This window comes from Dromaius novaehollandiae, chromosome 3 (assembly GCF_036370855.1).
Source record: "Dromaius novaehollandiae isolate bDroNov1 chromosome 3, bDroNov1.hap1, whole genome shotgun sequence".
NCBI classification, from domain to species: Eukaryota; Metazoa; Chordata; class Aves; order Casuariiformes; family Dromaiidae; genus Dromaius; species Dromaius novaehollandiae.
This window is the reverse complement of record NC_088100.1, coordinates 45,653,029-45,677,986: the sequence shown is the minus strand read 5'-3', so window position 1 is coordinate 45,677,986 and position 24,958 is coordinate 45,653,029. Positions and strand designations below refer to the sequence as shown.

The following is a 24,958-nucleotide window of genomic DNA, read 5'->3' as shown; positions in this document are numbered from 1 at the left end:
CAGGGCCGTAAACGGCAGCGTGGATCTTGGTTTCTGAGGGCTGAAGGTACCACGGCGATGCCCAGCAGCGTACGAGTGGACGAGGTGGCTTCTCCCACGTCGGGCTCGGTGCCATGTCCTGCGCGAGCAGCACGGGGCCTTGGGCCTCCTCTCACCTGCGGCCATTTTACGTCTCTGGCCACACCAGGGCCCGTGCTGGGGCTCTGGGGCCGGCGGTGGTGGCAGCTGGGCCAGGAGTGGTGGTGGCTCCCGCTCGTCCTGGTGTAGAGCCACCGCAGTCCTTTGCGTTTACACCCATGGAGCGGGGAGAATCAGGATCCACATTGAAGCTTGTGGTATTAGTGGTAGACCTGAAGTAGCCCTTGGAGGCATTCGCATGCAGCGATAAGGTTGTGAAGCCCGATTTCTTTTTCAGTTTTGTTTCGTTATACTGTTTTTCTGTTTTTCGTTTAGCGTTTGCAGCTGTGCAGAACGGATGCAAAGCATCAGCCCGCTCTGTGGAGGGTGGTCTGTGTGTTACCACAGGTGGCACAGGGACACAGAGACTTGGGACGTTATTTGCTTATTCTGTATATGGACTTTGCTTATTAGTTTCTTTGCCAGGTTTCCAGTTCTCCCTAACGTAGAATTAGCTAAGCCTCCTATCTGCCACAGCAGTGTAAGTGCTTTTTAGTGACTCCAGATTCAATGAACAAAAACAATTGCAGTAGTCCATTAAGGAAGGATGTATGTTTTGCTTCAGCCAGGATTTCTCCTTTGTGTATTTAATATATTGATGCATGATGCACCTGTTTGGTTTTTTAATTCTATTTTGTTTTTGACAGGAAGGAGCAAGAGGTTGATTCGAAAGATGCTATTATACTGCATCAATTTTCAAGGCCTAACAATGGTGTTCCGAGTTTATCTCCTTTCTGTCTGAAAATGGAAACTTACTTAAGGATGGCTGATTTACCCTACCAGGTAAATTTACACGTTTTTCCTTTACGTTGCAGTAATTTATAATCACATGAAATGGCAGAGTTTTTTTTTTCATATTTGCCTCATGGAAGGAGATGTAGATGTATACATGTAGCTAGGTGGGTAGACTGCTGCTTGCTTGTCTCTTGGGCTGTAACCTTTAAGTGTATGACTTGAATAAGCAGATTGGTCTAAACAGCTCTAGGTTTAATTGGCAAAGCTAAATGAATGTTAGAAATTAATTCTGGTTAGAAATGCTGAAGTGGGAGAATAGTCTGGAGTTTATGTAATGCTAAATAATACCCTAAAACTAAAACAATGTTATTTGGTCTTTGATTTTCACCATGTTAAAGAGATCAAGATTGCACAGCTGAAATTTCTTGTTTTCCCTGAGAGGTTCTCTCCTGTGCTCTCCTTGGAAGATGTGCATTCTTTTTTCATTTAACTTCCTGTCACCGATGCTTCCCCTCTTGGGAAGGAAGATAGGATTGTTTTTAGAGGTCGCGAATATTGCGTTTTAGTAGTGGCTGGGTTCTCGTAGAGGAGTATCTGATGCCATCTTTCCACAGGGCATGAAGCCCAGGCCACTCCAGTGCATGAAAGACAGGAGAACAGAATGTTGGATCTAGCTCTCTTGTTTGTTAATGTCAAGGTGTAGTTGCAACACCACTAGTTTGGTAACTTCCTGTCACCGATGCTTCCCCTCTTGGGAAGGAAGATAGGATTGTTTTTAGAGGTCGCGAATATTGCGTTTTAGTAGTGGCTGGGTTCTCGTAGAGGAGTATCTGATGCCATCTTTCCACAGGGCATGAAGCCCAGGCCACTCCAGTGCATGAAAGACAGGAGAACAAAATGTTGGATCTAGCTCTCTTGTTTGTTAATGTCAAGGTGTAGTTGCAACACCACTAGTTTGGCTCACAATACATTGCGGTGTTGGCAGACAGGTTATACAGAATGCAAGCTCTTCGAAACACAGGATGAGTACTTTTTTTCTGTTTATATATGTGCATTTAAGATGGTACAACAGTAATGATAAATATGATAAGGATCCTAGGTGGGAGAAACTTCTCTTTATTTTTTCAAGTGGAGTAAGTTTGGGATCTTATTTTGTCTGAAAGAGAGTGAGCTGTGGGTAAGTTGCGTGCTCACCCCAGATGGGTTCAGATTCTTTTTTTGCTGTGTGTCAAGCCGTTACGAAGAATGTTTTATGTCCAATGTTTTACGAGGGAAAAACAATCCCTTTTACAATTTTTAATGTATTTGTGATTGATTTCTATCCACCTTCCGATACGATTAAAACACCTTTACCTTTTAAAGCATGAGTTTTAATGCTCATTATCTTAAAATTGAATGGTACTTGAATCAAGTTCTGCAGCATATTGAAGAGAGATTTCTAGCCCACAGGATGTATTTTCCTTGGTTTGGTTTACAGAATCTGTGAAATACTGAAGTTTGAACAGGGCCAGGAGGACTTAAGCTGCATTGCTTCTCAAAACAGTGTAATATGGGTAGAAATTGCGCATTTGAAGGGAAAACTGTATTTTTGGGTGAGATCTGTGTTCTTTCTCATGGCAGTTTGTGCAGTTCAGGGGTTTGGAATGATTAAAATTGCTGTAGGGAAGAGTAATTAAAGTTGCAATATAAAAGATGATAGTCACAGAATTTGATTATTTCTGAAAGATAATGCTCCGCATTTGTATGATTCAGGATGGAGTCTTTTAGAAAGCTAATACTGGAAAGAAGCGAGTCACTCGATTGTTTTTTAGAGAGGGAAGGATTTCCAGAGGGTTTTTCTCCCCTTTTTATTTTTGATATGGAAGATCAGCATTGCTTTCTGGTGTTGCTTCTCTCTCTTTATCCCTATTCACTACACAAGCAATCAACTAGCTGCGGGCACACTAAGCTGGCGTAGGTCAGCACAACCACCAAGAGCAAGAGTCCTGCCTTTCAGCTTCCTTTAGCTGCTTCCTTTTGCCTCTCTTCTGCCATTTGCCAGCACGTGTTTTTCTGTACCGTATGGCAAATCAGATTGGGAAACCCATTTAGGTCAGAACTCACACAGAATCATGAACAAATAGTTTATTTAGTTTTAACCAGATCAGGTGTCCATGTACTTTGCTCACCGTGCAGACGCTGTGCTGACACAAGGAGGTGGGTAGCTGGGGGCAGGAACAAGCAGCTGAAGGTGATGGGAAAGCAAAGTTGCTTCTGTTAGCAGTGCTGGCTTTTACTAACAACGCATTTGTGGAACTAAACCTTACTTTCAGATAGTTAAAGATGAGGGGGTTGAAACCCAATCTCTGAGTGCACACTGCCGCCTGTCCCCTTCTGCAACTGATGTTGTGGCAGGTAGTTAGGTACTATCTTGTGTTTGATACACACAAAAATATTCTACATTATTGACCTGCTATGTTGAAGGTGGCATCAGTGAGTGATGGCAGTGCTGCTATTGGTAGCTGTCACGGGCACCAGATGAGGTGACTGCCTGGAGGCATGTGAAGTGCTGTCAGCCCTGCCTTCCACATGAAATTTGACTGCAGCTATTAAAAAAGCCAGGATACCTGGGTTTTAAGGGTTTAAGTGTTTTTGTGTTCCCTGTTGAAGTCCACCTTCTAAACATATGAATGTTTTCAGCCTGTCCCATTTTAGAGAACCTTTTCCACAGTGTAAATTTAAACACTGTCTTTAATTTTGGTCTCCCATACTCTGCAAAAAGTAGAAATACAAGCAAAATGGAGGCATCCAGGAGGAGTACAGTCATCTGCTGGCATTGTGTTGAGATGGGGCCTGAACACATTTTGGTTAAGTCACCAAGTCAAGCTAATGCTTGCACTACTGGAGGAAACCTTATTTTAGGCAGAACAAAGGGTAGTATTTAGTAGCAGTGGCATTGCTACCTTTGGGTCAGTTTGTCCTACCTCACTTCATGCCACTCAGTAAGGCTGTTAAAGTAGACTTGTAGTTACCTGTTACATATCTGTATGACTGTAGTTCCTTATACAGCAGATAGATGTATGGGCTTATCTGCTGTAAGAGCATGTTCATCCCTTGTTTGTTAGGTTACCAACTGTACACAGGATTTTAGAGCTGAAGCTTTTTTAGAGGTGAAGGTAAGCTTATGAGCTGAGGAAACTGCTTTTCTATCTGGAGGAAGCAGAGATTGTGTGTGTGTGTGATTAGGAATGTGGTGCTGCTTCTGGCTGCGAGAAGCAGAGGAGGATAGAAACACAGGAGTAAACTATAGGGGGACATTACGAATGCCTGTTATTTGGAGGGTAGAAGATAAACAGCGTGGTTTGGAGCTGGAATTAATGGCCGGTGGGGAATAATTATCTGAAGAATTATCTATATTCAGACTACCCAGAGACTTTTTTTTAATTTTCTTTTGTCCGCTCCTCACTGTGTTACCAGTAGGCCACTGTAGGTGACAAGACACTTGATGGGCTTCCCATCAGCTGAGGCAGTTGCTGCCCGCACTGCTTGGCTGGTTTGGCTGGGCACCACTGCCAACAGGTTGCCAGGACCTCTTCATCTGGTGAATATTCTCCAGGCCAGTAATCAGTAATACCAATTCTCAGTATTACTGATTTCTCAGTAATACTGAGGCTGATACTACTGTTGCTGGGCCATCCTGCTTGTCCTGAATGAGGCCACTAATTGCTTGACGTTTCCAGCTCTTTGTGACGACTCTGCCGGTGTCCGTGTTTTGTTGCTTATCTCATCCCTTGCTGAGAGGGGACATACAGCATGTAACTACTACAAGCAGCGGTTGCACTGAGTTACAGCTGCACAGCTCTGTTTTGAAACTGGACACCAAATAAATAACACCAAGGGCTGGGCTGATTCAGCACTTAGCTACGGAGGGAAGTGAGCAGGAGCAAGATTGTTGCTCCCTTGTAGTAGCTACCAAGATTTAACCTGGGCAGGGGGCTACCTACCATGCAAGAGGGCATGGGCTGGCCCCTCTGTGTGCTGGCAGTGAACAGGGCTAAGACAAGCCTCCGGAAGAAAGCGCCTTTCTTTCCCATGCACTGGTGGGGACCATCGTGGAGAAACTGCGGTGCTCTGGGTCATGGTTCGTGCTGTGGCTACCTCTCTAGTCATGCCCTCCTGGGGAGGAGACTGCTTGGGAGGAAGGACTTGAAAATTGGCTGGAGAAAAGGTGTTTCTAGTCAAAATTTGCTGACTGCTTTGTGAAACAAAAATTCTGAACAGTTTCCAGTCGTGACTTATGACATTTGGATTTTACTCTTTTGATTCTGTGTGCTTTGACTTTAGTGTACTAGAATATTGAATAACATGCTTTGTATCACATAAAATGTTTTAATGGCATGTGAGAAGAGCAGTGGAATTAAGTGTAATATTCCAAACTTTTTCAAATCTGAATTGCTTCAAACAGATGTGTTCTTGCAATGTATTTAGATTTTTTTTGAAACTGCATTTCTTGGTGTTAAGCTTTCCATCTCAGATAATTCAGGCAGCCCTTTCCTGGCTAGACTGTAATACTATAACCTAGCTGTTTTTTCAAAGTGTGTGAATTTGATGCTCCTCTTCATAAAGTTTGTTTTGAAGGAGCCCATCTTGGGTGCTTGTGGAGATCTTTTGGGTGTTACCCTGTGGATATTAAAGTTCTGAGCATTTATATAATCTGATAAGTATTAGCACAGCAGAAATGTGCTGTTTCATATGAGGTCTATGAAAGTTATCACCTCTTTGAGAAGATACATGAAGAAAGGTAAGACATAAGCAGCAGTAATTGAGAACTTGGAGCCTTATTTCTTCTGGATGTTACTATAAAATGACTGCAGAAGTGCCCTATGCCATTTTGTTTATAAATTCCTCTATAAATGAGCTTCCCAGGAGCTCTTATTACAGTTGCTTTGTAGGCTGCAGTTAAAGTTAATGTGCTATGAGAGGGCTTTTTTTTTTTTTTTTTTTTTTTTTTTTTTTTTTTTTAAATGATAGTACCATAGCTTTTCCCTGCTTTGCAGCTGGACCAGTTTTTAAGTGGAAAGTTGATAAATATTTGATGGCAATTAGTAGCAGCTATAAGGATACTAAGGTTTCAAGCCTAAAAATACCTGCTTGAGAACAGTGGATACAAGAACAGTACAACTGAACATTTGTCCAGAGATCAAGGTTTTCTTAGATCATCAAAAGATGCTTCCTATTTTGTTTGATGAACTAAATGTAATGAAACATGAAAATCCTGAGGAGTTTTTTTTTTTTTTTAAGTTTATCTAAACCAAGGTTTCCTATTCCTTACCAAAACTAAGGTTTCCTATAGGAACCTTAGCTCTTAAATTAAGTTTTAGAAAGTGCAGTATTAGCGTTGTACTAACAAATCTTTTTCTACAAAATATGTGTATATATGTGCTTGAATAAGTGTGTATTTGTATAGAAAGAACTTGTTTTTTCTGGAATGCAGAGGCTACAGTAATTGCAATACGTAATAAATACATTTTAAAGTCCAGCAGTTTCTGCAAAACATCAGTGTTTGTGCATAATAAGGGAAATCTCTTACTGAAAGGCCCTATGGGCCTTAAATAGAGATTAAATCAGCAATGTTCAGTGCCACATAGACACATTACACATCACTAGAAAAAGTTTATGATTCTCTGTTGAATACCTAATGAAATATCTATGGGAAGGTATCAGTTAATTTGGCCCACGAGGAAGGGCTTTTCCTTGAAGGAAGTGTGTGGAAGATGAGAGGACAGGGCAGTGTTCTTTAAGTTTCAGGTGTTCAGCAGCTGTAGTGTTTCCCCTGTTGACCAGACTAATAACCCCCTTTTCACGCACTTGTGCAAACTAGATGGACCCTATTGCTTTATTCATCCATGCATAGATTCAGTAGATGAGACATTATATAGCTGGCTACTCCTACCATAATATTTGTTTGGGCAAAAATCCCAGAAAAGGCTACAACCAGAAGGCATTGTGTTCCCAGCAGCATTACCCATTTCTTCTGTTTTGATCCAAAAGGGAAGAGCTTCTGGAAATGACCACACATTTGTAGTACATTACACATCCATGTTTTGAGCTGTAGCCAAGATGATGTGCGTTCAAAGAGCAGGACTGAGTTGGAGCTGCATTCTGTTATGTGCTCTCGGCTGCATAATGAGGTACCTTAATCAATCTTAATGGGTTTATGAAAGGTAAATATTTGAGAACCAAATAAATCAACACAGAACTGCTAACCCTAAAGCTTCAGAGATCAGGAACTAGACCCCAAAATACTCAGGGTGACTGCCAGGTATTGAGTTCAGAGCCTGTTCTTTGTGAGTCTCCGTGATTTGTGTTTGTAAGCTAGGATATTTTTCTCTTGCTAACCAGCAGCACACCAGGACTTGAATCCCAAGAAAGGAAAACATTTCTGCCTTGTGTCTCTACTTTCAGAAGAAAAAGAGTTGAAGTCAAATGCCTGATCACATTTTGCAAGCCAGGAATTCCTGTAGAGTTTGTCAGATGAGAAATACATTTTCTGTTTAAGCTCCATGTTTCACCTTCTTCAGTTGTAAAACGCAGAGAATACCTTATTATTCCTGTAGGAGTACTACGTTAAGAAGACTAATGCTGTACTGAGCAAAGGTGCCAAACTCCTGTAGATCCAGTTGTAATAAGTGTGTCTGTAAATACTTGAAATTTCTAAGCTGTGAAATTGTAGGAGCATATGTAAAGGCAGACTTCTCTCCTGCCCAGTGTGGGTATGTGTTTTATTCTTAGAGCTAATGCAGCTTGCTGAGATAGGTAGTGGATTGATCATTGTAAAGTACTTAACATGAAAAGTGTTGCTCTGTGTAAAAGCCAAATTTAGGTGTGATTTCTGCAATTAAAAACTTGCTTAGAATATTGGGCCCAATCTTTTGGGAGATCAGAGCATCTACAATCTCTTAAGTAAATAACCCAGTTCTTAAGTAGTATTAAATCACACAACCTCTGGTATAAAAGCATTACAGGACATGGAAATAGCTATTTTTATATTTTCATATAGAGTAATGCTGTTGCTCTGATTCAGTAGCTACCACTAGTAAAGAGAGCATTGATTTTTTTTTGAATGTTTGTTGGATAATGTTGCCTTTAAAACAGAAAATTATTAAAAAAGCTTTATTTTGATATAAACAGAATCTCAAGGGCCTTTTTGTCTGTATGTTTGTTTGTTTACTTGCTTTTTTTTCTTAGAACTATTTTGATGGAAAGCTTTCCCCTCAAGGGAAAATGCCTTGGATTGAATACAATCACAAAAAGGTGTCTGGCACTGAGTTCATTATTGACTTTTTGGAGGAGAAACTTGGAGTGAATTTAAATAAAAACCTTGGTCCACATGAAAGAGCTGTTTCCAGAGCAGTGACAAAAATGGTGGAGGAGCACTTCTATTGGTAAGCTTGCATGGTAAAGCTAGTTCTGTTCTGATGCTGTCAAACCTGCACCTGCACTTTTGTCTGGAAATGTATGCTTATATGTTTTGCAGAAAACTCAGAAACTCATTTATTAATTTCACAAGTCTTTTCACTCTAGGGAACTGGTGCTTCTTTCTGCTCATGCTAGCATGAATAAGGAGTAACTCCTCTGGGAGCTATAATGATGTGTAGGTGAAAGCAGGAATCAGGCCCTTTGCCTGCAACTTTGCAGAAGGGAGCAACAGTGGGCTCAGTCCTGTTACATATGGCCTTCATAACTAGAGAAACAGCCTTGTTAATAAAAAGCTAAAAATCAAGATGACTGTATGCTTTCATAGTTTGGCAGGAGAGCACTCCCAGCAAATCCAGAATTTGAAGTTAATCCAAAATACTGTGTTCTTACAGTTACTGATTTTAATTATCTATGTGTGTGATTGCAATATGTATTATTACCTTTCCTTCAACACAGAATAGTGCTGTTAGTATGTATTGTTACCTGTAGTACCAGTTGGAAGGATACAGTATTAGTCACAGTATCCTGAGAAGTACAGTATCCAACCGAAGTATGTATATGAATGAAAATCTAAATGAAACTGTTGGTACTTAATACACTTTACTCTCACTTAAAAAAAAAAAAAAGTATCTTTTTTTTTTCTTTCCTGTCACCCTTTACATTTCAGTCCTTGCTTAAGTGTCCTTTCAAAAGTGGGTTCATGGAAGTAAAAGATGGACGTGGCATCTTGGATCCTGCATTGGATACTTCTGCAGGCGCAAGGCTTTTTCCCAATAGTTTGCTTTCTAGCGTGCATTTAAGCCCATGCTCTGAGTCTTAACATTTGTGTAGCACTTTTTTTCTTTAAAAAAAGTATGATCTAAATTGACTGCATTTGCCTGTTTTTTCCTTTTCCACCTTATTGAAGATTAACACCAATATGTGTACATGTAGCTCTTCAAGTCATTTGTAGTGTCCTGGGAACAATTTTAACATTTAGTAGACAGATTTAAATGATGTGGTTTAGAAACATAATCCCTCCTTTCCAAACTCTGACCTTTGTCTATTATACCCCATCTGCAGTGACGTATCCTCAAAAATCTAATTACTGTTCCCAGACTTCAGTAACCTGCAAATGTGATTTTTTTTTTCCTTTTGTTCTTTTTTCCCAATTAATGCAGCTGTCAAAGGGGAAATAAGGCTTTTTAATCCCCTGGTGCTCCATCTCCTTGCCTTAGTATTGGTTGTTTCATGGTCTGTGGACTTGCTGCTTTAAATGTAACATTATTGATAAGAAACATACACAGGTATTGCGTGTCTTAATTATAATTGCTCTTTCCTTTGTGAAGCTCCCGGCTGTCCAGCCACACTCCCACTGAGCTGGCTTAGCACCACTGGGCATGAAACAGGGGAGGTGGGGGAGAGGTATTGCAAATTCAAGTGCTGACTGAGAGAGATGGCATTGAAAAAGACGAACAAAGCTAAAAGAATTAAGATGTGTCTGGGTGTATTTCCATGTGGCCTTTTCTGTTTAATCCTAGGGGTAATTTTCACTAAGGCACATCCTTAGCTTGTTTATATCCTTGTTTTATATCCTTGCTGTGTGGCTGTACCAGAGGTTTGCTACGTTGGTATGATTACGCTTTGCCCATTCTCTATACTGGGAAAACCCTGAGGCCAGAGTGATGAGGTGTCACACATGCATTGATGCAGTTCATGAAAATCAGCTTTGACCATCATGTAATTACACCAAGATAAAATCAGGCCTTATCTGTGTAAGACTGTTTTTAGCTGACAGAACTGCATTCATGATGGTGGAGTTCCTTCACATTGGTGGTTGAACCTTTCCCCTTCCCAGCAGAAGTTTACATTTGCTCATGGTGTCCACAGATCCCACAGTGATGAACCTGTGACTGTGATAGCCTTTCTGCAAAATAAGGGTTAAAAAATCAAGGACAGTGATATAAAAGGTGATTAATACAGTTTCATTGCCAGCGTCATGCAAAGTAGTTTCATCATAAATAAATACTGTATTACATTTATTGAATCAAGAAGCAAAGTACATTTTGTGGCGTGTTGTCTCTGTATGGAGCTGATCCTGATGAGTGCTCAGCATCTTATTCTGAAATGTTTAGCTTCAGCTGAGCTAAGAGCTTATCTTCAGCAGGAGATCCAATTGCTTGGTACCTCTTAAAGGCAGAAATTGCTGCTCTGGTTGGAGTTGAGATCAAGGTAGGGCTGTGGTGAATCTCAGCCTGTGGGCCCTTAGGGGTTAGGCTGCAATGCCTGGCAGGGGTCATGGAGAAAGACAGTGAGTGAGCCTACCTGTATAACTACAGGCATTAGAGTGTATCCCTGGGATGCATAAGTGATTCGGAGCAGGCACTGGAACTCCTGTCCATGGAAAATGCCAACTGTTAGGCCTTTTGTATGCTTAAGTGAGGCAGAGGAAAAAGCCTGCTTACCTGAATAGGTATTAGGCCAAGTGAGCAGGGAAGAGATGGAGGCAAACTGATTCTCCTGCCTGGATAGTGACTTCTTACCTAAGGTCTTGGATCTGGGTTCAGATCTCATATGAGTTGCAGAAGTCTTAACCTGGGTCATTTCCATCTCAGCTGTGTGCAGAAATCAGTGGGCTGTCAGATATCAGCTGGGTACCACACAGCCACCTTCAGGATGCCCAAGTGTTGAGTTTTTGGTGTATCCACAGCACATTAGTGGGATCAGACTTTCTGCATAAGCAAGGCCAGATGATGCCTGATTTCTGATTCCTTCTGACATTTGCATGCTGGGCTAGTCACCGCTGCAAACATTAAAAACCAGGTGAACTCCTAGAAACTCCTAGTGCTTGGAGGGCTGGCTGTAGCTGGCAAGTGCTTTCTAACACTTTAATCTTAGCAGAGGGATCTCAGAGTCATTAACACTAGTGAGAAGATAAAGCTTTGAATATGCAACTTAACCAATCTAACCCATTAGACTGGTTAGTTGTATTGTCAAACATAACCTTAGTGATTTTTACATATATTTATGCAACTCATTGCTGCTTTTGTCTTTCAAGAAGGCCATGTAAACATGCCCTCTTACCTTGTCTAAACTGGATATGTGCAGTGAGTGTTTGAAGAACAGGAAAAGCATGATGTGATAATATAAGTGAATGTGACTTCAGGTATTCAAACTTCCCATGTATTAAACATAATATAAATGACGTTTACATACGTCAAGTCAATTATAACAGTGCTGTCTCTCCCATCGTTGGCAATGATGAGGGTTGAATACTGCTGGCATCTTAAAAGCCATTTACTCTGAGAAGCTGGCGGGCAGGGTTTCTTTAGCCGTGTGTGGAATGACTTTGTTAGAATCCTTTTGTATATGGAGAAATCCCAGCCTGTGTACTTCAACCTGATGCAGGATTCAGAGGGGAAGAATAACCTCCAGTTCACATCATTCTGACCACTTCTCCCTTGCCTTGGTTGCCTTGGTATTTTTTTTTTTTTTTCTTTTTTTCAGTTTCAGTTTAGGGATGATCAGACAAGCCACTGTTGATGAGCCACTTTCTCCATCTCTTCTTCTAATTTTCATAATGAGGCCAAAGCTACTGTTATACTTCAGGTTTGCTTCTCCCATGTAGCATTACTCTTTAATGTGATATTGTTGTATTTATACTCTAAGATTTGTACAGATGTTCCAGCACAAATGGAAATGCTAATATGTTTCCCAAAACGCTCAGTTCAGGCAAATATTTAAAATAATTATATGATCACGTAACTACTAACTGTACTGTAAGCTATATAATTAGGCTGAATTAGGTTACACAGACTACCTGATTTCTGGCATTTCCTAACTTTCTTGTAACTTTGATAATATTCTATTTATGTAATCTGGGGCGGAGGGATGACAGGTGGGATTAAATACAGAGGAGCACTTTTGTTGGGAAGCACAGAGTAATCAACCTTTGAATATAATTATTTTGATAAAGTGCCTGGTAAAGCCAGTTTTAAAAGTGGTTTTAACTTTGTCTCTAAATCTGACCCTACGTTTTTCTTTGCTTTTGCATGCTCAGGACCACAGATTTATAGGCATAAACTCAGTTGGTTGTCTCGTTAGCTGCATTCTTCACCCATGTAAATTTGAGGTTTGGGACCTGTGACAACTTTGCTCATTGAAAGTGACAGGCACACATCTAAGGCTGTGTTTGACAGTTTAGGCTAGACAAGATTGCCTAAATCCAGTGGCATTCTGCTTTCACCGCATCGCTATTCAGTTTGTCAGACACTTCATCTGGTCTCTGCCTCCTCCACTTCCAAACATTTTCTGCCCCAGAGCTAGCAAGTGAGCACTAGGGAAATGTATTTTTGTTTTACAGCACACACTAATTGGCTTTGTGGGACACCTTGTTCATCCTGTTGCACAAAATTAAAGCTGTCCTAGACATGGTTGATTATTCTTGGTGCAGTGCCAGCTAACTGGTGAGATCCAGGCCAAACAATAGTCGTGGTAGCTCTAAAGGGTGGAATTAGTTGTGTGCGACTGTAGTGATTTTTCAGAGCTACTACGGCAGAGTGTCCTCCCTCCTTTTTTGTTTTGTCTTGTTTTTCTTCTTGTCCCTCCCTGTGGCCAGCTCTGTTGTCTTAAAGCAACTAGGTTGTGTTGCAGAATTCCCAGGTGAAGCTGATTTCATAGTACTGGGGAAAGAGTGTTCTTGTAGTGAGACACACAACAGTGCTTTTAGAAAACAGATTTTTCCTAGCTAATTAAAGTAATACAAGTAATAGCAGACAGATATAGAAAATATTTGTAATTATTTCCTTAGGTTAGCATCAAGACCAGATTCTTTCTTTTTGTTCAAAGTTATATCTGTCCAAGGGATTTTGTCCTTTCGCAGGCCCGTGAAACAGTAGCTCTGAAATGTTCTGCATTATCAAAGACCTGTATGCTTTCAGCCCAGTTTTATTTCCATCTTTCTTAATTTCTGTTTCACCTTTTATATATGTTGCTGGAGCAAAGCAGTGTTGCACCATATCTCTTAGCCAAAGTTAATATTTCCAGTATTTCAGTACTTGTTTACTCCTTTGTTTGCTGGCTCTGTGTTCCTCCTTTTACGTTGGTGCCCCTTTCTAAATTTGGCATTGTCTCAAGCTCCACTTTGCTGATACTAGCCTAGCAACTGAAGTAAAATTCATTACTTTGAAAAATAAGAAGGCTAGTGTAAAACGTTTCCATTCAAAGGGTTGTATCGAAGTGTATGAAACATTGGTGGAATGCTTTTGTCATATTAATTTGATACAAGAGGTTGTGGAGAATTTTGTGGAGGATAAAAGCCATCAAAAACATAGCGGCCGTGTTTTTGTTCTTTATTGTTTATGCATTTGCAGCAAAACATGCACATGCCTCACCATTACTGACTTAGTGAAATCAATTAGAGTAGAAGACCTTGTCCTGCAGTAGGCAATTTATAATAGAATGTAAAATGCCTTTCATGCTCTGCATTGCTGGAATCGTAAATTTGAACTGTAAGTGGATTTTTTATTTTCAGCTGTTATGGCAAATATTCTCCTTTTACATCATGTTAATGGTAATTCAAATGAAGAATCTGTTAAAACAGCTTCTTAAAAGATTAGAACTTTCTTATGGTGTAAAAGTAGTTATTCTGTGATGGGAGTGCCGAATTCAGCTTCTGTTTGTGATATACAGGAGTTTGATAAAACATACATGTAAGAAATATACAGGAGTTCCCCAGATGATTTTGCTTTGTTTTTTCTTTTTTGAATTGTCTGATCAATATAGACACTAAGGAAATAACATGCAATTAGAAATATGTGCAGTGATAAAACTGAAGTCATATTAAAAATTAGAAAAACTGATTTCTGATCATCTTGAAAACTGAAGCATTTAATGTAAAGATACTGCATATGCAAACTTGCAACTTTTGATATTTCAACTTTTCTATGTAATATCACCTGTTTGTTATATCTCTGTGAGCCTGTTTTCCTGCAATCTGAAGTGTGCAAGTCCATTTTTCAGTCTGGAAACTGCTGAAAATATCATAAAATAATGGCTAGAAACTCCCAATGTTTCTGAGACCCTGTTGGCTTCATATATTTGTCTCATCTACTTTGAGATGTAATTGTCTTCAATTATCTTCATGAGAAGGTGAAAAAATAGAGAAGATAACTAATTTAATAACTACCTCTTCAGTTGCGTGTGTGGTGGGGTTTTGTTTTTGTTTTTTGTTTTTTTTGGTAAAGATTGTGTCATTGCTAGTTTCTGAGGAGAGCAGAGTCCTTTTGAACAAATGCCTGTTAAAAGAATATTTATGTTGCGGCAAAGTTGCTGCATTGCTAAGTTTCAGTAGTATAGAAACCGAGAGGAGTTGGTTCCTGCTTTCCCAGGTCTGTGCAGTCTGTTGACTGTCTTCAGCTAATAAATCTGTTTGGCACAGCATTTTGTTATGGTAATTTAGCAAAAATTTGCAGCCCTATTTATATTTCAGTGTGAATCTCATTTTTCCTTATGGGAGTCATGACTTCTTGAGAGAATAAACACTGGGCAACCTGTATAAGTGTTGGAAAACCATTTGCAGTATCTAGAGTTCTCACTGACACTTGAGTTGCCACGAAGGTCTGCTTTTTGTCAGAAACTAGCTCTCTGTCAGAGCAGTGAGCCACTAAGTCACTAAGTATTAAGGAAGTTCTCTGTCTAACTTCTGTGAGAGCTGTTGAAGAGTGGCAATGGGCTGTCTGGGTATTGCACTGTTATAACTTATTTTCACATCCTTCCAGGACTTTAGCATATTGCCAATGGGTGGAAAATCTCCATGAGACGCGAAAGATGATTTCAGTGTGTGGCCCCTTTAGTGACTTGCTGAAGTGGATTCTCTGCCATCTGACAAAAGGGATTGTGAAACGGGAAATGTATGGCCATGGCATTGGCCGCTTCTCTGAGGAAGAGATATACACGCTGATGGAGAAGGACATGCGATCTCTAGCAGGCCTTCTGGGTAATGTACAACGAATTACATGTATTCTCCTTCTTTGCAGTCCATTGTCTGCATGTTTAGATTGACTGTGTATGCTTCCTGTCAGCCTGGGCAAAACCTCCCATTTTGTTACCATGGGCACAGATAATCTCACTTTTGTCAGTGGATGGAATATGCCCTAGTGCTGTAATTCAGTGCCAGTTTCATTCTTGTAGGGACAGTGTTTCTTTCTTTGCTGTTTGCTTGGTATTAAATTGTGTTCCTAGAGAGATAAATGTACAATCTGATTTCCTTGCTAAGCACTCGATATCTCTATGTAGAGGAACAGAATGTGACCTGTGATTTTGGAATGGCATTTTGCTATGCAAATTTAGAAAAATGCAATGTTCAGTTCCGGAAATGAAACCTCTTATTTATACTCTGGGGAATCTCATTTTTCTTAATGGGACTCATGACTATTTGATGGATCATTATGAGGCTGTTGTTTGAAAATCCTTTGCAGATGTTATTTTTATGAGCTGGCGTGTGTCGTATTTGGTTGCTGTTAGCAGCTTTATTCAGAGCTACTGATAGGAGATGGGTCTGTGTTGTCAGAATGGATGGCTTTAGGCTTGTTGATTATTGTAGGTGGATCCTTTAGCGTTAGTCTTAAGGTTGACCTCACTGAGCTAGAATTGTATGAAACTCTTTTCTGTTGTGTAGCCAAGGCTGAAATGTGTACCAGAGCTGTCTACTTTGCACTTCTCACCTTGCAGCCTGCTGACCCAAATTACATAATGCTTCGTTTAAAATTAGCATTTCAAGGAATTGGTTTGGGAAAGATTGTCCCTTGATTTGAGCTTGTCTCTCCTTATATACAAAGAGGTAGGGAGTACTGGATAACCTGAAGCCAGAAACCAAGAGAGGCGGTAGCTGTATAGTTGCTTTGTTCACAGTTATGAATCTTCTAAAGAGGTGACTGAGCAGATGGCAGGAAAGATGCCTCCTGGCCCTGTCATGGTTCCTGCACTGTTCCTGCACTACAGAGGGAGGAGAGATTGCATATGCTCTAAATAGATAAGTGTAGGGTGGATGAGGAAAGCAAGGGTGAGGACAGTTCAGCAGAAAGCAGAAACTGAGTGCTTGCTGAGAAAGGAAAGGAAGAGACTTCAAGGCTGACAGCACGTGGGTAAACCCCACATACATCGCAGAGAGGAATGGGATTGTGAGGGAGCTGGAGAAGGTTTAACCTACAACTTGGAAGTTCAGCAGAGCCCACTGGTCCTGGCTGGACAGTCTTGACAGGCTGACCTAAGGGGTTTTCAGCAGCAGTGGATGTGTCTATGCTAAAGTCATTCCTATCTGCCAAGAGTAGATGTACATACATAGTCTCCAAGAGAAAACTGAAACAAATTCCTGAACACTCTTAAGAGTCTTTTGACTTCTTTGTTTAGAGTAGTCAGTGTACTCCCATGCCTCTCGCACACCCGATTTCATCAGATTGCTGAGTGCTGCACGAATTTCACGCTGTGGTAAGACAGATGAATTTCAGTAGCCTTAGTCTGATCATTCTCAGTCTTCTGATCTTTCCCTGGGTCCATGCACATGTGCTAAAGTTAAGGGTAAAGCTCTATTCAGAGTTAGCTTAGCCCTCACTGCGTCGCAGATGGTCCTACAGAAGTCATGCGGGTATGACAAATCGAACTGAAATCGAACTGAACCCTTTTCTATTCATAACCATTACTGAGTTTGCATTTCTATAATTGCTTTTCAGTCTGTCCCCTGGATTTATCTGCATCTTTCTGTCTCTGGAATCTACAGTGATGCTCAGATTTTAAAGTCTGAGGTTGAAAGGGATCGTTAAATCATCTAGACAGATCTCTCTGAATCAGACTGTTCAGTTTCTGCCTGGAGGCCAGTGTCTTGTTTCTGGCTAAAGCATGTCTTTCGAAAAGGCATCCAGTTTTGATTTGAAGATTTCAGGAGGTGGAAATGCCACGACTTTCATTGCTAATTGGTGGCAGCTGTTAATCACATCAAAACCTGTTCAAAATGTGCCCGTTTTAAATAGGAATTTGTCCGCAGACTCTCCTCCTGGGTGGCCTCTATCATCTCCTGAAGATAAATACTATAATCAAATTCTGTCTCAGTCTTGTTTTTGGTGGTAAAAGTAGGTGGAAGTCTTCAAGTATCTCCATAATGTATTTTCTTCATCTGCTGAACACACACCCACACCCCCCAAAACAAAACAAAACAAAACAAAAAAAACCCAGAACTGTTTCTTTCTGTCTCCCATTCACTGGATATGCCCTCCATTCCCTGCTCCTAGATATGCATCTTCATACTTGTACTATTTTGCTTGTAGTGGCCCAGTTTGTCAACCCTCTGACTGTCCTGGTGGTCTTATTATTTGCCACTGCATCAGTTTTTTAATAGTATGATATGTATGTTATTTATTGTTGTATATTTACTTCCAGATTATTGATGAGAATGTTGTGCCTTGCATATTTAAAAAAAAAAAAAAAAAAAAAAACTTGATGGGCATCTGCTGAATTCCTGTTACTTTACTACTCTACCAGCTGAATCTTGTGCATTTTTTTCATCTTCCTGTCTGAAATGGATGTCAGATTAGTCAGTGTACAGTTGCATATTGCCGTATTTGCCCTTTTGATTATCGGTGCGATTTTCAAATCTTCCGTAACTACCTTGGTTTTTCTGCTAACATCGGCATGTTAAAATCTTCTCCAACCAGCTCTTCATGATTCTGTCTATATAACTGTGGCCTCCATGTAATATCCTGGGGTGGGGATTGGAAGTGGGTGAGTGACTTACAGCCTCACTGGAGACTCTCCCGTTTCACTGGGGTTAAGAAATGGTAGTCAGTCAGCTTAGCGTGTGCAGAAAAATCTCTGCAAGATTCCTTTCCACATATATATGCCCACATGTTTTTGCAGAAGAGAAAGCAGTTGGGATTTTGACTGTTAATTAGGGGGCAATATTAAGAACTTGAAAAGGATGTCTATAATGCAGAATAGCTGCATATACACCAAACTGCAGCTGTCAGTCATCAGGCATGTCAGATTAATTTAATGCTCCCTATTTTTTTTACAGAAAAAGTACACATAGGAATGCAAATAACTTTTTTAAATTCCAAGAGCTGCTTCCAGAGAGTGATAACTTGGCAGCTGCCTGGTCTTGTGACACTCCTTTTGATAATCCCAGACATGTTTTTTTTTCCTTTCCGTTTCTGAGAATCATCTTTTTCCTTCTCCCTTGTCTCCGTTTCATTAATAGACTCCTCCACATCTTTCAAAAATGAGAATTAGAATGAATTCTTCTGTGATGGACCACCCCACCCCACTGATACAATCTTGCACTCTATCCTGCAGTCTCTAAACTGCAAATCCATTTTCCTTGTATTGTTTGAAAATTATATTTACCTCATACCTGATGGTCGTATAGCATCATGGCAGGGTTCTGAATCTGAGTTTTAATATGTGCTGTCAGAGGGGGCATAGAAGAAGGTAAAACCAGAGTGCAGAATATGCTTCTCATCGCAGAGGGCTTTATTATGCCTGACTCAGTGTGGTTCAGATCCTTAGACTATATCTAGGTCAGTGAAGTTAAAGTGGAAGACCTGAGATAAACACAGGCGCTGGGGACTGCAATGCAGATGAAAGTGGAGTTTCTTTCGGCGCTGCTATCCTTGCACTGAGCTGGCTCCCGAGGGGGGCCCAGCTGCTGTGCCGCGGCTCCCCAGGTGCAGGACAGCAAAGGGGGAGCCTCTCGGCTGCAGGAGCGGGGCTGGCCTGGTGCTGTGTGCCGGCCCCATGCTGCACCCGAGCTGGCAAGCCCTCCTGGAGCCACTGCAGGGTTGGCTGGGCTTGTTGGCTTGAACTAGCACTCTCTGACCGAGGCTAGCCTGATGCAGCATTCATCGCATTTATCTGCAACATTTCCTAGTATTCCCAGTAAAAAGAGTACAGCTAGGGATCTTTGCCTAGCCTCTAAATAAGGCTGGACAGGGATTGCTCTCCGGCCTGAAACCAAGTGGCTCAGCGTGGTTTGTGTCCAGCAGCCTGAACTCCCACTGTTTCCCCCTGCAACCCAGCAACAAAAAATAGGGGCTCTTCCCAAACTGGTTATTGTGAACAGCCCCCTGACATAAGTTATTTTCAGTCTGTGCCCAGATGCTATCTGAAACTGCACCTGGTGCATGATAGCAATAAAACAGGCTGAATGACTGGGCCAGCGCTGGAGTTCTGTGCCCTGGTCCCGTTCTGTTTACTAGCCTAGAAGTAGCCAGTGTTTGCTATCTCGGAGCCCAGCTGGACCTGAAAATAGCATAGCTCCATGGTCCTGGTCTGTGGTCTGGACAAATGTGCCCATGAACGGTTTGGTTGTATATTGTGAGCAGAAAAGCCAGCTCAAATGCGACTTCAGCTTCACATGTAAGAAGATGATGAAGTTTGTGTTGCATCCATCCATGTGCTTTGTGGTAGTGCCTGTCCATCTTCACAACTTACCTGAGTCATACCTAAGTTTCCAGCCTCCAGCAATCTTGGCTCCACGTGGATCTGCGAGGTAGCTGCATGCCGGGAAAGGTGGGGAGTGCAGCAGCGAAATGCTGAGTCCTAAATGTCTCTTAAGATGCTGAATACTGAAATTTAGGCACCAGCTACATTCAAGAAACCCCTCTGTACCTAGCTTTTCTGCTGTGGGTGCTACCTAGGCCAAACAGTGCTCTCACACCAAGTATTCCTGACCCTCTCCCTGCTGTGGGGCTGGAGCAGTGCAGAGGGCATCAGAGCCAGAGAGAGGCAGACACAGGAGGGGAGTTTTTGCTGGAGTTGCTTTTTGTTAGTAGGCAGAGAGCATACAGAGTGGGAGGTGATAGCGGGCTAGCTAGAGTTCAATAGCTCAGCGATCAGGTTGTGTGCTTGAAGGGTGGCAGGCACATGAATAAAAGCAGAGGCTTAAAAACAGACCTTTCCACTCCTAGGAAAGTCTGTAGAATAGAGGTGGGCTGTTCAGCTTCCATCAAAGTTGCACCAGGGGTTGTGAGTAGTTAAATACCCCATTGAACTAAAGGAAACTGCTGATTTTGTAGTTTTTTGTATAGTATAGGAGATTTTTGTTCCTGCTCCTGATCCAAATAAAGCCCAGTAAACTTTTTAAAGTAGGCCAATGTCTTAAATGTTGTAATCATAAAGCTCTGGGAAGGAAGGGATTAAAAAAACCCTTTTTCTTCTGGGGTGAGAGTTTAGAACTGACTCCAGTAACTTTCCGTAGGTTGAATGTCTAATTCTCTTGAGTTTTTTTTTCCCTACCAATGTGGTATGATTTCATGCTGAAGTTTTGGCATTTTGAGTCCCTTTCATAGTCATACAGCCCCTTCCCTGTGTACAGTGTGGGAACCCTAAATGCCTTCCTGATATGAAGGTAGACAGGGGGTGTAAAATTGGTGTATATTTTCAAGTGTAATGTTCCTTTATTCTCAAAAGCGATAGTGGGAGGCCTTGCTGAAAGTGCCTATTAGATCTATAAAAATACAACCTTTGCCCAAAGACTATACCACCTAATTAGGAAGATGATCAGATTGGTTGATTTGCTGATTTAAGAGAGGATGGGCAGGAAAGTGAGGGGAGCTGGACACATGGTTATGTGGACTAGCAATATATAAAAGTGTATATTTAGGTAATTATTTAGAGGTTGCAGTTGGGTAAGTGTTGTCCATGAATCTTTTGGTCCCTGCTGAGCAGTCTCAGCTGGCTGCTGGTGTCAGGCTTTTGGGTAACAGAGGACTCTGTGTTGGGAGTTGTAGGGCAGTGGCTGCCCGAACTGGTTTTTGCAGGGCGTTTGATGTTTTGTGGAAGGCAGGCATGCTCAGAGCTGAAATGGGGTTGGGTTTGGTTGCTCTGGCTATAAGCCTCTAACGCCGTTTGAAATGCCCTGCTGTAGCCCTGCTGGCCACTCTGGAAGGGTGCAGGTCTCCCATAGTCCTGTGTCACATTAATCGGTTGCATGTGGGTATCCTAGGGCCGGACTAGACACCTCCCATCTACCAACTGAATGAGGCCTGCTCACGCTGGGGTTTCTTGCCCCGATGCCAATTCTTTTTAATCCTGTGGTGCGTGCGTGCGCTCATAAATACTGGACCTTTGCGCTGTCATATCACTGGGCAGTACAAATGTGATCCAGCTCAGGCATGGCAGTGTGATTGCACTTCTGTAGCATTAGCCAAGGGATGCAGCAAGATGTTTTTAAGATTAGTAGCATTATGTCAGCCCTGAGAGGACAGACACTATGTAATCTAGTGTAAAATTAGGCACTGAGAGATGATACCTGATCTGTCAGAAAATCTTCTGGGGGGAAAAAAGTTACTCTGGAAAATTTTGTGAATAAATTTGTACTGGTAGGACTAAATGTATGTGGGGGTGGTGCTTTGAGATGTGAGGTGACCTATAACCAGATTTACTGTTTTATGGAAGCACAGCTTTATTTCTTCTTCTTCCCCTTCATTTCCATTCCCTTCAAAGTAAGAGGTGTTGTGTACATGGAATTGCTCTGTTTACAAGAGAAAGGGATGGCTCAGCTCTCACCTTAGTTGCGGCAACATCTAAAATGCTGTATTACTTCCCAGCACAACATCGTTATGAGTTGAATCTGGAGCTCAGTTGTATGGTATTAAATTTTCCTAGTTGTTGGCAAGTGAAATGGCATTTTACATAGCATATAACTGTGGTTTAGGGACCAATTTTTGAGCTGTGTTTGAGATCAGTGAATGCTAGGCACCACATAAATACTAAAAATATACTTACAACATTTACCCTGTACATAGTTTTCAGGAAATAGATAATGAAACTGTGAGGAGTTGGAGAGAGTTTACTCTATTTTAAAATCATATTTGACATGCTATAGAAGTTATCATTATTGCTTATTCCTGAGCACTGCTTTGTTACGTTTTAGTACAGAGGGATAACAGACTTGGTTGTACTGTACTTTGGAATTTGTTGCATTTTACTGCTGAACAGCTTTTCTAAACCCACTTAATAACCCTAACATTTAATAACCCACTGAATTGCAGGCAGTTTATATCAGACAGGGGAAGAAAGTCCTAGGGAGCTGCCATAACTGGATTTGGAGAATTCAATTACATGCCACATTTCAGAGTTTATAGCACTTTGGGCCAAGGGAGGGACAATTCAGTCCTCTAACCTGATCTCTAAAATACAGCATGTTTCATTTGTATGTCCTGCTTGAGTCTTTGCTCCAGATGTAGTGCCTGTACTGAAGAAGCAAACTTATACTGGATCTTTTTTTGGTAATGGTGTCTTTGAAATGTAATTTTCTTCCTTATCTTACTTAGTTATCCATTTATTTGCACTATGGTAGCCCCTTGGGACCGTTCATGGTGGTCAGCTCCCCAGAGAGCTGGGCAGGATACCGATGCAGAACAGGCAGGTGTGTTGCTTGTAGCCTGTGGACCAGCACATTCCCATGTGGCTGTTTTCACTTGCCTACCTGCATACCTGATGAAATGCTGTTATTTGGTTCCTGCCAGTTAGAAATGAGGAGTGCTGCACTGGTGGTAGGTGAAATGAGCTGGTGGTCCCCTTTTTGTGCTCTCCTAGGCGCTCTTTATGTAAGGTAAAATGCCATGAAGTTGCCCTTGATTTGGAGACCTGTGGTGAGTGGAAAAGGCTAGAGTCAGGCTGCCTGCAGCAGGTGTGCAACGTGGGTGTTGTATCCACCTCTCTCCGGTCCCCATGTAGGCAGCAGGTCTGTGGGACTGCCAGTGAGTGGGGCAGCCTGAATTACCATTTTTCTTGTATGCTGCTGACAGAGGCACCTCTTTGAGCTGTCTGAATCATGGCCCTTACAGGAGAATATATCTTGCCCAGCTTTAGCTGCTCACGTTTTAGGTGCCTGGGCTAAACTTTGCCTGGGTTCCCAGTACAGGCCACCAGGAGATAAACACTGCCAGGGCATGGGCTAGTCCACTGTCTCATCAAAGAGGTACTAACTTACCTGGTGACAGAGGGGCGCCCAGGCAATGTGCTTAAACAAGACACCTGCCTTTTACAGGGCTAAAACTGTCGGATGAATCACACCATTCAAGACTAGAGGAACTAAGAGCAAAATATCGTGTTCTCCATTTTTATAGTTAAGGCAGTGGTGTGTTCTCAGGTAGTGTGGGGAAAACTGCTTTGCTGTTGTCTGTGGGGCACTTGTCTCTTTAAGTCTCTCCAGGGCTTTCATTTTGGTGCCTTTCACAAGCACATTGTGCCTGCATTAGGGCCAAAATTGGAAATAGTTTGGAGGGAGGGAAAGGGAAGAGTCTTGTAGCAATAGTCAGAGCAACATACCATGTGAGAAGGTTCTTGGCAAACTTCCTCAAAGCTCCAGCCTGCTCATTCCTGCCTAGAGCTATGTCCTGCTTCTAGATATATTGGCCTCTTTTGCAATCACTGCCTGTCTGACTGATGCATCAGTTTTGATCTGAGAAAGCACTGGGAGAGGAAAGCTTTGGGTACCACTTTCACTTTCAGCATGATCAGAGGGATGACCTGAAATGGGATCAGCATGCATGGGAGATACAGGGTGACCAACTTCTTTCAACAAGTGCATTCAACATGGGAATGATTCTGAGCCTAGACCCAAGGAGAAAATCATGTTTTCAAGCACCTACTGGTTGCAGAGAAGATTTTAACCACAGCAGAACTAGTGCAGTGTGTATCCTTTGCCTGCTGTGATGAAGAGAGGAGGTTATTTGGCCAGTGGCTCTATAATTGGCCTAGTTACAGAAGTGGTGGACACAGGGGGAAACCACAAAATGGATTTCACTTCAAGGAACAGCTTTTGAACCATATTTTGAACCATATTCTGTTTGAACTATATTGAGTCCCTGTCTTTGAACCCTTATATCTTAAGGAGCATAAAGGTTTTCAGCTAAATCATTTCAGTAAAAAGATGTGTTAAAGATGTAGTCAGGGAAAGATCCAGTTTTGTGCTGGGGAGAAGTGACAGCTGTTCCACAAATGTTTACTATTGTATTTATAGGTGACAAGAAATACATTATGGGACCAAAGCTTTCCACTGTTGATGCCACTGTCTTTGGACATCTGGCACAGGCAATGTGGACGCTACCAGGGACTAGACCAGAGAGACTAATCAAAGGTAAGAAAGTTTAAATGATCTCTGATGAAAATTATGCGATGGCATTTGCTATGTTCAAACTTGAAGCACCTTGAAAGGACATGTGAAGATTGCAGGACTACATCATGAGGGTTTTTTTTGCCTTTGATGCAATGTTTGTGTTCTATAATGTTGTTTTTCTCTTCAAATTCTTGTTTGTTTTCACCTTAATATTCTACGTGGTAATTGTTTCTATTCCTGTACTTGATCATTTCCTGCTTAACATAGCGAAGACTGAATACTTTTAAGGAATGAATGTTGGTGAGGTATTAGAAGATGGAAACACTGCCATGAGCCTGATTCTGCTGAGTAGTTTCACTGAACTGTAGGTTCTGTTGTCCCACTGAAATTAGAGCCTTTGTTGTTACTAAAGATACAGGATAAGGAAAGAATCCAGCCTGAGTTTGGAGTCACTGTGTTTTTGCATAAATTGGCAGCCAACATACTTCCTTTTTT

At 41.5% G+C, this 24,958-nt stretch overlaps 1 protein-coding gene across 4 annotated transcripts in view; it reads left to right on the top strand.

Moving 5' to 3' along the window:
- The window catches only part of FAXC (failed axon connections homolog, metaxin like GST domain containing), a 53,807-nt gene that overhangs the window by 1,041 nt on the left and 27,808 nt on the right, over positions 1–24,958 (top strand). For 3 of the 4 annotated variants that reach the window (XM_064508813.1, XM_064508810.1, XM_064508811.1), the window contains exons 2-5: positions 825–960; positions 8,140–8,336; positions 15,129–15,346; positions 24,368–24,484. In XM_064508813.1, coding sequence (XP_064364883.1) covers positions 825–960; positions 8,140–8,336; positions 15,129–15,346; positions 24,368–24,484 — 668 coding nt within the window. Of the gene's footprint in view, positions 1–823; positions 961–6,942; positions 7,083–8,139; positions 8,337–15,128; positions 15,347–24,367; positions 24,485–24,958 lie in introns of those variants that run through there. The other variant, XM_064508812.1, reaches the window with a different exon arrangement.